This window comes from Amaranthus tricolor, chromosome 9, assembly GCF_026212465.1.
Source record: "Amaranthus tricolor cultivar Red isolate AtriRed21 chromosome 9, ASM2621246v1, whole genome shotgun sequence".
Taxonomy (NCBI): domain Eukaryota; kingdom Viridiplantae; phylum Streptophyta; class Magnoliopsida; order Caryophyllales; family Amaranthaceae; genus Amaranthus; species Amaranthus tricolor.
In genome coordinates, this window is record NC_080055.1 from 8,868,047 (window position 1) to 8,883,289 (window position 15,243).

The window sequence follows — 15,243 nt, forward strand, 5'->3', positions numbered from 1 at the left end:
GAATTTACGTAATATGCGTGTCTTCACTTTGCTATGATGCTTACATACAGTCTCCATCCCAATGATAAATCATGTCTTTACTTTGCTATGAATTTTACTATAAGTGTCTTCACTGATGCAACTAATATTATATAAATACAACTAATATTAAACTAATATTTATATGACTAAACTAATACATATACAACTAAATAATATATTAAACTGTCTAAAGACAAACACTCATTGGAATTTAGTATTAATCAAACGGAAGGTTACTTTTGCCAACACAATTAAGGGGTTACTTAAAGGTCAAACCAATATCCAAGTAAAATACTTGAACCAAACCAAAGCAATATAACGGAAGTCTTAACTGTCTAAAATATAGGAAAATTACAATCAAATCGAAATAAGTTCAAAGTTCAAATTACATCCTTAAAATAGTCTATATCTAAACAACTAAATTAATAGTCTCTTAAATACAATAAAGAGATCTAAACAAAAAGGGAGTCATACTCCAACTCGGGTTCTTCTTCCGCTCGCATATCCATTCTCCGTCGAGGTGCCATAGGGGTTTACTCTAAAAACAAAACCATTGGAAAAACATACAAACCATATTATCAGCAAAAAGGCTGAGTATAAACATACTAGTGTCCATCAAACAAGTTATTAAAACCTTTTTTATTTGAGTAAATTCATTTTGAAATATGCTTTTTCATTTGATAAATCATATTATCATTCAAACCCAATTCAATGGCTCTATAGTCATTTCAAATTCTCATTTTTCATCATAAATCATAAGATTTCAATGGATCTAAATCAATTTCAAACTTATATCATAAGTTTACATGGGTACTCTATGAGTCATCCTGTGACTCGTTTGGTAGTCAGTCTACCATCTCCGACATGTCCAGCAAGTGTAACACAATGGTATTGTGAACAATACGCGCTCAACATTGATGAGCCGTTTAATCATGCACACAACATTTGCTGTGGCATATGTACCCGCCATTTAGGCTAAAACATTTTTGTATATAATATATATCTTATAATTTCAATGGCATTTGAAAATCAAAAATATTAACTTTTGTCATATGATAAACATCTTTTATTTGCAACATAGCAAAACATATTTTATTTGCAACTTAGCAAAACCAAATGATAATATTTTCCACATGGGTAAAACATGCTTAGCATAATCATATCATCAAATAAAACCTTTGTATTATATTGGGGCTCACTAGCATGTATGAAGATGCATCGTAACAAAAAGTGATTAAAGTTAATACGATTTTTCAAGGAAACCACTAAAATGTTTCGTTTCAATCCTTCTTAAAGTAAATATAACTTAAAAGAGTTTTGAAATTCATTCAAAACAACTAGAATACGATTCATAAGTCTATAAAATTATTATGACAGAAGATTTCATAAAACACTATTTTCTTAAATATGAGATAGTTTTGCCGATAATAAAATCGATAATTGATTTACAAAATACATATTATTTCTTCAACAAGGCCCAAATTAATCAAGTCATTATAATAACTTATTTAAAATGAATTTAAGGTTGTCCTATCAGATTATAATTGGTTTTGCGCATTTACAACGATCTTATGATTATTTTCGACAATTTAGGTATTTACCGTTATTTAAATGGTGTCTTAAATCCGTAAAATTTATAAACTATCTAAGTTAAACTTATTTTATACTATGAGGTAGTAGGTTATTAATATAATTATAAATTTTTTATATAGGTCTATTTTTACCCAAATTAAATTAACAACATTACATCTTTTAATAAATAAATATTTTCTATTAATTTAATAAATTAGTAAATAATTAATAATTTATTATATAAAATTATACCAAAGTTTCAGAAGTCATATAACATGTTTAATAGGCCATTTGAACTTTGAAAAGTTATGTATGATGTTTTATTATTTTGTATAAACATTTTATCGATAAATAGAATAAAATAGGTTTAAAATTATTTGAGTCCGAATAAAATAATATAAAAACTTTATGATGTTTCAGAAGTTATTTTAAGGGGTATATAATTTTAAATAACCATTAAAAATCATGTGGCATATTTTTAATAATTAATATCGTTATTTTACAGATAAACCAAATAAAATCTATTCAAGTCCATATATGATCACGAAAAGCCATATAAATTTTTTAACATGTATCTACTATTTATATAAGTGTCTCATAAAACTCTCATGTCCAATAGACATCATTTAATATTTATTTTATATTTTACCGTTTTCTAACTTACCGATTATTAATAGCCGAGTAAAAATTATTAAGGTCCTTAAATGTCAACGAAACCTTCCCAAACGTTTACCAATTTTACTTACTGTCCATATGAGTATGTGATAAAAATTTCAAGTCCATATGTCTTTGTTTGGTAATTATTTTATATTTTACCATTTTACAATTTATCGTTAAACAATTTAACGATTACTCAAAAATCATGAAAGAATTCCAAACTAAATATATTCTAGCCAAATTTTATTGGAGATATTATAATATGTTTTATTAATTATTTTTGATGATGAAGAGTTCATCTAATAACATGTCTTATAATAAGAGTATTTAACACCTTAAAATCCATTAAAATATCAATTTAACGAATAATCTCAACAAAAAGTATCCAAAAGATTTTCTTAACATATAGCTACTGAAAATTTCTTTTAAAATGAATTTCAAATATTTTCAAAGTTCACATAACATTTCCATCACAATAACTTTTACAAATTAGTGTTAAATATGTCTTTAAACATACAACAATTTATAAAATCAACATGCATGATGCCCACAATAATAATACATGTAATAAATTATTTCATTCTCAAAATTATCATTTTTCAAGATTTAAGAACTTCTCTTTGGGAATTTTATTTTTAAAAACAAGTTTATACACAAACTTTCCCCACTTGTTCTTAAATCCTTTAAAAATTAACCCATGTGACATACCTCGACCCCAAGCCTATACAAATATTCCGCAAGCTCCTACGTAAGCTCTTATGCGTTCTTAGAAGTGGTTCTAATTTCGGGTCCTTGCTTTTCAAGTCTGAACTCCAACTCTTCAACTAAACATATTGCATTCATCAAAAAATCAATAATAATTTTGGATTTCTAACATGCACTTAACTTTCCTTAGTTAGAGTTGTTAGACTAATACTTGTGATGATTTTGACATATTTGGAGTATACTTATTATGTTGAGCAATATACTTACTTAAGTCTCATAATTTTACTTAAATCCTTAAATTAAGAAAATTTATAAGTTTGCGGAAATACATTTTCTTAGTTTTCAACTTTTATAGATTTATACAAGTGATGATTTTTCCTCTTTTTAGTCATAAAATATATCTTTATAACATACTTGATTTATGAGAAAGATTTCATACAAAAATCATTTTTATATGTACTTGTTCTAGTATAAGTTGTAAAAACAAAGTTTGTAAACTTGTATTTATAATACCTTGTAAGAATGCTCCAAAGTGATATGGATGAAGTATAATAAAATGATAATGTTTTTATGAAGTTTTTATGTTCATACACTTCATGTAAATAGTCTTTTTGTAAGTGTTTTTGTAAAAAAATGAAAGTATTTTTGTTGGAGGTAATTAGAGATGGCCTTGTATATTTTTTATGAATACCTTGAGGAGTATATGATGATTTTATTAATCTGGACCGTAGCTATTATGCTCTAAAATGGGTGTTTTCAAGTGATTTTAGTGAGATTTTGAAGTAGAAAACATGTAGGACTTGTAGAGGTATTTGAGGGAAGTTGTTTGAATGAGTTTGTGAGTGAAATAAAGATGATGGAGGGGCTGATTTTCTACAGAAAAAATCATATTTTTTGACCCTTGTATTTTGATCTTTGCATGTAATGATGCCCAACTAGAGATGCCGGGGGGGGGGGGGGGGGGGGGCGGGGATGGGTTCCGTTTTGATGGGTCATGGGGCGGGTACGGGTATAAAATTCATACCCACCACGGGGATGGGGATGGGGATGGGTTTTAGGTGATACCCGCCCCATTCCCGCCCCGCCTCGCCTTAAGATATGTACAAATTTTAGGATATGTGTTTATTTGAGACTTTGGATATGTAATTGTTTGAGACTTTGGATGTGTGTTTGTTTGAGACTTTGGAGTTTGGAAGTGTATTATGGGTTTTAAGGCCCAAATGATTGAATATAAATATGTGGCACAGATGGGTATTAAGCGGGGATTTGACGGGTGGTGGGGCGGAAAAAATGGGTATTAGACGGGGATGGATACCCAGATGGGTGGTGGGGCGGGGATGATTTTAGGTACAAACCCATCGGGGAGGTGATGCGTATATGGGATGATTGCTTCAAGAACATGGAAAACTCGATCAAGAACCAACAATGTGATCAATGCACACGCAATACCAAACACAGAACACTCCCTCTGTTTAACACAACAAACAGGAGGGCTTGGCCAAGACAACTCTAAAGAGTGGTCTTTGAACCGTGGATAGAGACAAATAATCCCCTAAGGATTGATTGGCCTCTTCCTCACACTTGAATTGAAAGGTTTTCTTTCAATTCTTGTGGAATTAAACCTGAAAGAACACCTTGCTTTCACTCACAAAGGGGCCCTCACAGAAACAAACAATTGAACGCAATTGCTTTGATGAAAATACTTTGATTAATCTGGAATGAATGGATACAATGAGGTTAGCCCTTATTTATAAGGCTTTGATGGCTACTTAGACCTCTAACGGTCACAACTAACTCCACACTTAATATCACGTGCGCTTACAAATGCAAATTAAAACAGAAAGCTAAAAAATATTCTAAGTATTACAATATCAGCAGTTCTTCTAATACTAGCGAACAGGGCACCTTACAGCTCACGTTGTGGCTTTTGTGATGACAACCAGCAGGGTCCTTGGGCCTTGGCTTCTTGGTCCATGTATAGAGATGTTGTTCCCCCAAGTTTCAGGTTCATCCATACAGTAGGTTGGGCTCCCCACGTTGTGCAAGGTGGGTTGGTAGGTAGTCGCTGTATGATGAACTAGTTGGTCAAAATGTGGGTTTCTGATCTGCTTGCAAGCATCTGTATGATTCATCATGATTTCTTTTTGCCCTTGTTTTCCCTTGATGCTCATGTTTGATCTGGATTGAAGTTGGCCATCCATGGTTGCCAAGTCCAAGTCAGTATATGCAGCCTCCAAGTCAGTGGCTGAAGGATTGGATATGTATCCTTCTTGGTTAGTCCTTTCGTGGTTGCCTTTGATGTCTTGACTTGTCTTGACTTGTGTGTTGATTTCATGGTCCATATTTGGATCATTCCCTCCTTCTTCAAGCAGAATTGTCCCCAATTCGTTGTTGCCTTCGTATTTGCTTAAGTCACCTATGTTGAATGTGTTTGAAATGCCATAGGTGGGAGGGAGGTCTATTTTGTAGGCGTTGTCTCCAATCTTTTGAAGGACTTTGTAAGGGCCATCAGCTCGTGGGAATAGTTTGTTTTGCCTATACTTAGGAAATCTATCCTTCCTCAAATGTATCCACACTAAGTCTCCTTCTTAAAGCTCTTTTTGCTTGATCTTCTTATTTGCTTTCCTGCTGTACATGTCATTGGCCTTGATTATGTTTGCTTTGATTTGTTCATGGAGTTTCAACATCCTTTTTGCTTGTTGTTCAGCATCATGATGGTACCTACAATGAGATGGAAGATCAATTAGTGATATAGGTATTAGTGGGTTTACTCCATATACACTCTCAAAAGGGGAATGCTTAGTGGTCAAACTTGGACTTATATTATAGGCAAACTCTGCATGGCACAATTTTAGGTCCCAATCCTTAGTGTTTGTTTTGACAAGTGTTCTAAGGAGGGTGCCTAATGTTCTATTTGTGACCTCTGTTTGACCATCTGTCTCCGGATGGTGTGAGGTGCTAAATAGCAACTTAGTACCAAGCAGTCTCCATAGGGTGTTCCAAAAGGAACTTAAAAATTTGCTATCCCTGTCTGATACAATTGTTCTAGGGACCCCATGCAACCGTATAATCTCTGCAAAGTACAATTTTGCCACTTGATTAGCATCATCTACTTTATGACAGGCAATGAAGTGAGCCATTTTCGAAAACCGGTCTACAACTACCATGATAGCATCCTTTCCCCTTTGTGTTCGAGGTAGGGCTACTATAAAGTCCATGCTAATGTGTTCCTATGGTCTATCTGCAACAGGTAATGGTTTGTATTCCCCCCTATGAAAAGTCAACTTGGCCTTGACACACGTTTCACATTTTAAAATATATTTTTCTATGGTTCCTAACATCTTAGGCCAATAAAAGTGTTGTGCAATCATGTCAAGAGTCTTTTGGATACCAAAGTGACCCCCTAGAGAACCTTCATGTACTTCTTTTACCAAAAGCAATCTTATAGGTGATTTAGGAATACAAAGTCTATTTCCTTTAAACATAAAACCATGGTCAACATGAAAAAGTCCCTTAGGTGCAGACTGACATTCTAAGTATAACTCCTTAAGGTCATCATCTTCTAAATAAAGAGGTTTGATCATTTCAAAGCCTAATATTTTTGTTTCTAGTATGGACAACAGGTGATGTTTTCTACTTAAGGCATCTGCAACAATGTTGGTTTTTCCTGTTTTATATTTAGCCACAAAATTGAATGTTTGCATAAATTCAACCCATTTAGCATGCCTTGGACTCAATTTCTTTTGTCCATTTATGTATTGAAGTGATTCATGATCGGAGTGCAACACAAAAGGTTGAATTTTTAAGTAATGCATCCAATGTTCAAGCGCTCTAATCATGGCATAGAATTCTTTATCGTATGTGGAGTAATTTAACCTGCTTTGATTTAATTTCTCACTAAAAAATGCAACAGGCCTCCCCCCTTGTGTAAGGACAGCTCCAATGCCTTTGCCACTAGCGTCACATTCAACCTCAAAAGGTTGTGTGAAGTCAGGTAGTTTTAGGACAGGTGCTCTACACATTGCTTCCTTAATTTGTTCAAATGCCCTTTGTGCCCCTTGTGTCCATTGAAATTCCCCTTGTTTTGTGCATTCAGTTATTGGGGCCATTATGGAACTAAAATTATGAATGAATCTACGGTAGAAAGAAGCTAGGCCATGGAATGATCTTACTTGGGTAACACTAGTAGGTATTGGCCATTCTTTGATTGCCTCTACCTTCTTAGGATCTGCTTTCACCCCCTCTCTATTGATAATGAATCCTAAGAAACTAATCTCTTAGCTCAGAAATTGACATTTTTCTAGTTTCCCATACAACTTTTGTTTCCTAAGGACCTGGAAGACTGATCTCAAGTGCCTAAAGTGGTCTTCTAATTCTTTGCTATATATTAAAATATCATCTAAGTATACTACCACAAATTTTCCTAGGAATGGTCTAAGAATCTCATTCATTAGTCTCATGAAGGTACTTGGGGCACCAGTAAGTCCAAATGGCATGACAAGCCATTCATACAACCCATATTTTGTCTTGAATGCCGTTTTCCATTCATCCCCCTCTTTCATTTGTATTTGATGATATCCACTTCTCAAATCAATCTTACTAAACCATTGTGCTCCTGTCAGCTCATCTAGCATATCATCTATGCGGGGGATGGGAAACCTATATTTGATTGTTATATTATTCACACTTCTACTGTCAATGCACATACGCCAGGTCCCATCCTTCTTGGGTACTAACAATGTGGGTACAGCACAAGGACTGATACTCTCCCTCACATATCCTTTGGCCAATAGTTCCTCCACTTGTTTTTGCAATTCTAAGGCTTCCTGTGGATTGGTTCTATATACTGGTTTATTTGGGATTTGTGATCCAGGTATCAAGTCTATTTGATGTTCTATTCCCCTCACTGGTGGTAGTCCCTCAGGTAGCTCATGTGGGAAAACATCACTAAACTCCTTCAACAACTCTTTAACCTTGGGATGTTGTGGGTCTGTGCTCTCATTAATTTCCTTGGTAAACAGGAACAACAACTCCCCTCCTTCTTTAACTTCTCTGTGGCACTCCCCTTTGCTTATGATGAAACTAACTTTCTTCTGCTTAACTGGTGTAGGGCTAATCCTATGTGGTGGCAAAGGTATGAGGTCTTTTAATTTTCCTTCATGTCTAATAGTGTAGATGTTGGTGAAACCATTGTGTATTGAGTGCCTATCGTGTTGCCAAGGTCTTCCCAACAATATGTGGCATGCACTCATATCTAAGACATCACATAGAATCTCATCACTATATGAACCTATGGAAAAATTGATCAAGCACTGTTTCTTCACAAATCCTTCAACTTTACTATCTAGCCACCTCAATTTGTATGGATTAAGGTGGTTTTGTGTGTGTAGATTTAGGTCTTGAACCAACTGTGCACTCACACAATTAGTCTCACTCCCTCCATCGATTATCAGATCACAAACCTTGTCTTTGATCCTGCATTTTGTTTGGAAAATACTCTCTCTTTGGTCTGATTTTCTTCCTTTTGGTGTGGCATGAAAATTTCTCCTTATTAGTAAATGGTATGTCCCTTCCTCAGGATACAGCTTCTCTCTGACTTCCTCCTCTGAATCACTCTCTGTCTCTCCAGGTTCTGTTCTTCGTAATGTGCCCAGGTTGGTTAATATGTAAGAGCCTTCTGGGTCATCAGCTGGTGCAGTGGGTAGTATGAGTTCTTCCTTCCCATCCTTCGCAACAAGCATAGCCCTAGGTTTCCTTTCCCTCCCATTAATCTCAGTCCATTCTATGTTGGTAAAGGCTCTTGAGTTAGGGCATTCTTTCTTTATGTGCCCATGACCATGGCATTTAAAACATATAATGTCCTTCAAGGGTGCATTAGGTCTATCCTTAAACTTGTCAGGTGCTGTTGTGGTGGTGTTTCTGTTTACAAAACTAGTGCTTATCCCCATACTCCCTACACTGTTGCTACTGGTATTGGGTCTAGGTGCAGAGAGTTTGAAGGGCTATGTGTAGTTGGTTTTCTTCCTAGCATATTTTTCATGTATAAGGGCATTGTTGCATACAGTGTCAAAGTTTAAATGCTGCATAACTTCAAGTTTCTCCTTCAAATCTTCCCTAAGGCCCCCTATGAATTTTCCTATCTTCATCTCTTCAGAGTCAGTAATGTCACACAAAATAACAAGCCTTTCCCACTCTTGTATATAATCTGTTACAGACCTGGTGCCCTGTCTAAGGGTGCTCCATTGCACAAATAACTGTTGTTTGTAGGATGAAGGTACATATTTTCTTCTTAAGTATTTCTTTAGTTTGTCCCAAGTATGGATTCCCTCTCTGCCTTCCCTTCTCCTCTGTTTTTGTATTCCCTCAAACCAGTTTGCTGCCAGCTTGTTTAATTTGATTTTAGCCAATTTATACCTCTGTTCAACAGGTGTTTCTTTAAATTCAAAATACCTCTCCAACTCAGCCTCCCAATCTAGGTACTCCTCAGGGCTATGGTGCATCCCTCCAAAGTCAGGTACATCAATCCTTATGGTTCTATCCTCAGTGTTTCTATCATGTTGGGGCATAGGCATAACTCCTCCTGGTTGGTTCAAAACGAGTCTAGCTACAGTTTGGGAGAGCTGCTGAACAGTCAGGGCTATCTCTTCTAATCTATCCTGATTGTTCATGGTGTTCTTAAAGGTCACTAACTAGAACTATGGTCAAACAGCTATATTCCTAGCACTGCACAGCAATTGATGATGCACAAAGAAAACTACCACAGAAAATGCAATAATGAGTTCTTAGTAATGAGGTTTCCTAATGTGCTCAATGTGATGAATGCTTTTAAATGCAAAATGTGGTTAATGCAATGCAAATTCAATGTGTAAACAGTGATTAGATGATCTATTATGTTCAAGAAAGTGCACAGGAACAGATGTAAAAGGACCAAGAATGATATTTCCAAATGTGTTATTGTAAACCCTAATTTTCAGAACAAAATTTGCAAATCGAATTATATATACCAAATTTTCCAGGATGAACAACAAATGCAATCGTATTGATCAGCTATTATTAACAATCATATGTATCACAAGCAGGAATGCTATCAATTTTAATGACGATTGAATCACAGAATCAGATTGTAATGAACAATTTGTTTTTTGGGCGAAAACGTATTGTTCGATCATCCACATACAAGCATTATCAGTTTTACGTTACTCATTACATTCAGAATATGATATGATTGTGTATATGACTTTAATTTGGTCAAGTGTGACGTTTAACAATTCCAAAGATTATCAGAAAAAAAAATTTTTTTTTTTTTTTTCTGCGCAATCAAACATTCGATATTCAAATTTCCCAGAAAATTTTGTAATACAATCAAGATTGATGACCAACCTAATGTATTCAGTAATTCTTTTCCACAAATGAATTGCTAACAAGAAGAAATAGAATGCATACCTGTTCTGGCGAAAATTGAACAAAAATCGCACAATACCTTTCTCTCTGATCTCCTCTTGTCAGAATGTGAAAATGGCGTTTTACCTTGCTTTATGGCGACCCCTTTATCCTTGTCCCTTCTCAGAACTTAAGCTCTGATACCAAGTTGATGCGTATATGGGATGATTGCTTCAAGAACATGGAAAACTCGATCAAGAACCAACAATGTGATCAATGCACACGCAATACCAAACACAGAACACTCCCTCTGTTTAACACAACAAACAGGAGGGCTTGGCCAAGACAACTCTAAAGAGTGGTCTTTGAACCGTGGATAGAGACAAATAATCCCCTAAGGATTGATTGGCCTCTTCCTCACACTTGAATTGAAAGGTTTTCTTTCAATTCTTGTGGAATTAAACCTGAAAGAACACCTTGCTTTCACTCACAAAGGGGCCCTCACAGAAACAAACAATTGAACGCAATTGCTTTGATGAAAATACTTTGATTAATCTGGAATGAATGGATACAATGAGGTTAGCCCTTATTTATAAGGCTTTGATGGCTACTTAGACCTCTAACGATCATAACTAACTCCACACTTAATATCACGTGCGCTTACAAATGCAAATTAAAACAGAAAGCTAAAAAATATTCTAAGTATTACAATATCAGCAGTTCTTCTAATACTAGCGAACAGGGCACCTTGCAGCTCACGTTGTGGCTTTTGTGATGACAACCAGCAGGGTCCTTGGGCCTTGGCTTCTTGGTCCATGTATAGAGATGTTGTTCCCCCAAGTTTCAGGTTCATCCATACAGTAGGTTGGGCTCCCCACGTTGTGCAAGGTGGGCTGGTAGGCAGTCGCTGTATGATGAACTAGTTGGTCAGAATGTGGGTTTCTGATCTGCTTGCAAGCTTCTGTATGATTCATCATGATTTCTTCTTGCCCTTGTTTTCCCTTGATGCTCATGTTTGATCTGGATTGAAGTTGGCCATCCATGGTTGCCAAGTCCAAGTCAGTATATGCAGCCTCCAAGTCAGTGGCTAAAGGATTGGATATGTATCCTTCTTGGTTAGTCCTTTCTTGGTTGCCTTTGATGTCTTGACTTGTCTTGACTTGTGTGTTGATTTCATGGTCCATATTTGGATCAGGAGGAGACGGGAAAAAAAATTATACCCGCCGCGGGGATGAGGACGAGGATGGTTATTGCATTAACAAATGGGGATGGGGATGGGAATTTCAATCCCCGCCCCGCCCCGTCCCGCCCCTTTTGCATCCCTATGCCCAACATTGACTAGAACAAGAGGGGATCTTAGGTAGAACATTTAGCTTATGTATGTAAGTGAATGAAGAGCTTGCAATGGAAGAGAATGGGGTAGATATAGCTGGTTAATTTTAGTTGTTGGGAGGTGATCTTTGTCCCCAAATTAATCTATTATAGCGTAGGAAAGGTTTAACTAAGATAGTTTCAGGTTTGGGTAAAAAATGTTGTACATGTAACAAGTTATATAATATGTACTTAATTTTAAAAATCACTTGTATATGTTTATGAAATATTTAATTTATTCTCAACATGGGTAAATAAAGTTTTCGGATAAGTATTATAATTATCCCGAAACTAGAGCTGTTCAAAACAAATACGGCCCGAAAATCCGACCCGAAATCGAAAATTATCCGACCCGAAAAAATGTAAGTTTTTTAGGTTTACCGAACCGCAATTACCCGAACCGATACTTCACTCGAACCGTTTGATAACCGAAAAGGGCAAAATCGAACTCGAACTGCAACCGAATTTTATAACCGACATATAAACCTTAACCGATGTTACCCGAACTGAAAAGTGATCGACCCGAGTCAAATCCGACCCGAATTATGTACGTAACCGAATGTAACCTGACTAAAACCGATTAAGATCGAACTGGTTTTAACCCGATCGATTATTAATCGAACTGTTTTTAACCCGAACTGATACAAACCCGAATCGATTGTAAATCGAATAAATCCGAATCAAATTTTCACCTAAATTTAGAAAATTAAATCCAATTTCAGTTTTCTAATAATACAGAAAAAGAAAGAACACAAGTTCTATACAAAAGAGATTGCATACAGAATATATATATATATATATATATATATATATATATATATATATATATATATATATATATATATGTATATATATATATATATGTATATATATATATATATATGTATATATATATATATATGTATATATATGTATATATATGTATATATATATATATATATATATATATATATATATATATATATATATATATATATACATATATATATATATATATATATATATATATATATATATATATATATATATATATATAAACTAATTGAAATAAATTGATCTGCCTATTAGGGCTGGCAAAAGCTGATCCGACCTACTAACCTGATCTGAAACCGACTCAAAATTAGCGGGTTTGGGTTTAGATTTTTAACCCAATTAATTAAATGGGTCAACCTGACCTGATCTGTTTACTAAATGGGTTAGGTTCAGGTTGAATATTTAAACCCGAAAAAAACCTGTTTAACCCATTTATTAAATTTAAGACGGATCAACATTTGCCAAATACTTCGTAAAACTAAGATAATACCAATTACCATGTATTGAGGGATTTGTCAGCTGAAGATGGCTTTCAATAAGAAAGGAAGTTGTCCCACATCGGCTAAAGGATTTGTCAGCTGAAGATGACTTCAATAACAAAAGAAGTTGTCCCACATCGGCTATGAAAGATACTGATAAAAGAAAAATCCTTTAAATCACTTCCACAGATCTCATACCAACTTACGCAGCCACGCCGTGAGCACAAAGCGAACTATACTTTCATCTTTTACTAAAGAATACCGTGTGCTCGCTGCATTAAGTGGCATACGTTTATTTTTGGAGGAAGCTTTTAATTAAGGTTAAATGGGTCAAATGACCTGAAATATATGAATTTAATGACCTAAAAAAAAGTAGGTTAAATGGGTCACTAGCAGGTTGATCCGATTTGCTACAGATCAGGTCGGGATTTCAATTTTTGACCCATTAATTAAATGGGTTAGGTTCAGGTTAAGGGTTTATTGACCCATTTATATATGATCCAAACCTGAAAATAACCCAACCCGACCTGTTTGACACCCCTATCTGCTATATCTGATAAAACAATCGGTAATTATTTTTTGTAAGTAAATGAGCATATATCAATTAAAAACCTGACTATTAACTTATTTCGATATTGACCCGATCAATAGTTATACGTAACCGATAACTACTCGAAAAATAAAGCTCGAACCCGATCTGTACCCGAAAAAACCGAACCAATTAGTAATCGATGACAACCCGAGACCGATTGACACTCGACACGAACTTCAACCGACACCGAACTGATGCTAACCCGATAGTTTGAATAACCGATCTCTAACCGAACCGTGACTAACCGACTCGACCCGAGTGTGACCCGTTGTAACACACAGCCGAAAAATAACCGATCCGAAATGCAACCGAACCGAATAACACCCGTCCGAAACCGACCCGATCAACCGAATGAACACCTCTACCCGAAACGTTATGGGTAGTTGCTCAACTTTATGTTTTACCTCCAAAGTTTACGTTACTTGTTACACTTCATAACTACGTTACGAGTTGACAAATTTCTAATCATCGTAGAAAATTTTCAAATTACCACCATCACTAATTAAATTTTAATTAGTAATGAACAAATATAAAAAAATAATTAGGCGCTAAAAACGACTAATGAAATCTCATTAATAATACGAATGTTTCAAAAACTATGCAAATATTAAACTAATATGACTAATATTATACACCTGATACCAAATAAATACGACTAATACATGCTAAACTAATTTGACTAATACTAAACAAATATGACTAAAACCATATTAATATTATTATATTGATATACCTTATACTATAATAAAAATATAACTAATAATTTACTAATACGCCTATAATTACTCTATTATGATTAATACTACACTAATACCACTAATACTCTAATAATATGACTAATATTTTACTAATGAAAATGACATTATAATAATATGAGTAATACTAAACAAGTATGACTAAAACTATATTAATACGACTAATATTATATTGATATGTCTAATACTACATTAATACGACTAATACTATTTTTGAAAACAAAAAACTATAATGAACACTTGTTCGCTGTTAACAACCGCGAACAAAGCTTTACCTGATTTTTTAATCCGGTTTTTTTGTCCATTGTTACTAAAAACGAACAAATCCTTAACTTAGACTCGGGCAGAATAAGCTTATCTTAGAAAAAACTTTTTTTCCAAGCTTATTTTTTAGTTTTTATTAAAATAGTTAACTTATTTCAAAAGTTCGCAAGGGGTTATGCTTATATGATACACATCAAAACAGATAACAGTCATTAGTCATAACCATCACAATGCAAAACACAAGACTGTATTGAATTACAGTTTATTGACTTAATTTTAAGTATTTAAATCTAATGAACCGAACTGATATAGACGTCACAACAACATTATCTTCCTCACTGCACATCGTAACCATTACTACAATCCTGCATTTTTACAACTCATGCGCGAGCGACGTAGAGGCTTCTATGTGCTCATTAAAACAATACTTAAAATGAAGCTCAGTTCCAGCATTTTATTCAATTAAACGCAAATATATCCGATTTCAGAGCTTCAAAGATGGTTGCAATTGCAATCGCTCAAACTCGAGTGACAACATTAGTTCAGGGCACAACACTATGTTTGGATAACAATTTTAAAGTGAAAAGAAAGGAAATGAAGGGGAAGAGAGGGAAGGAAAGAAAGAGAAGAGAAA

At 34.6% G+C, this 15,243-nt stretch overlaps 1 protein-coding gene and 1 non-coding gene across 2 annotated transcripts; one reads left to right on the plus strand and one right to left on the minus strand.

The window, feature by feature from the left end:
* Window positions 1-7,232: 7,232 nt before the first annotated feature.
* On the minus strand, window positions 7,233-8,903 carry LOC130823211 (uncharacterized). The gene has a single exon (XM_057687843.1). The coding sequence runs from the start codon at window positions 8,901-8,903 to the stop codon at window positions 7,233-7,235; it is 1,671 nt and encodes a 556-aa protein (XP_057543826.1).
* Window positions 8,904-13,206: 4,303 nt separating this feature from the next.
* LOC130824687 (U5 spliceosomal RNA) lies at window positions 13,207-13,321 on the plus strand. The gene has a single exon (XR_009046779.1). It is a non-coding gene; the product is annotated as a U5 spliceosomal RNA (small nuclear RNA).
* Window positions 13,322-15,243: the final 1,922 nt, after the last annotated feature.

What these genes read in the sequence shown, in the direction of transcription:
- LOC130823211 (XM_057687843.1), bottom strand. Translation starts at nt 8,903, where the DNA reads ATGGGGATAAGCACTAGTTTTGTAAACAGAAACACCACCACAACAGCA.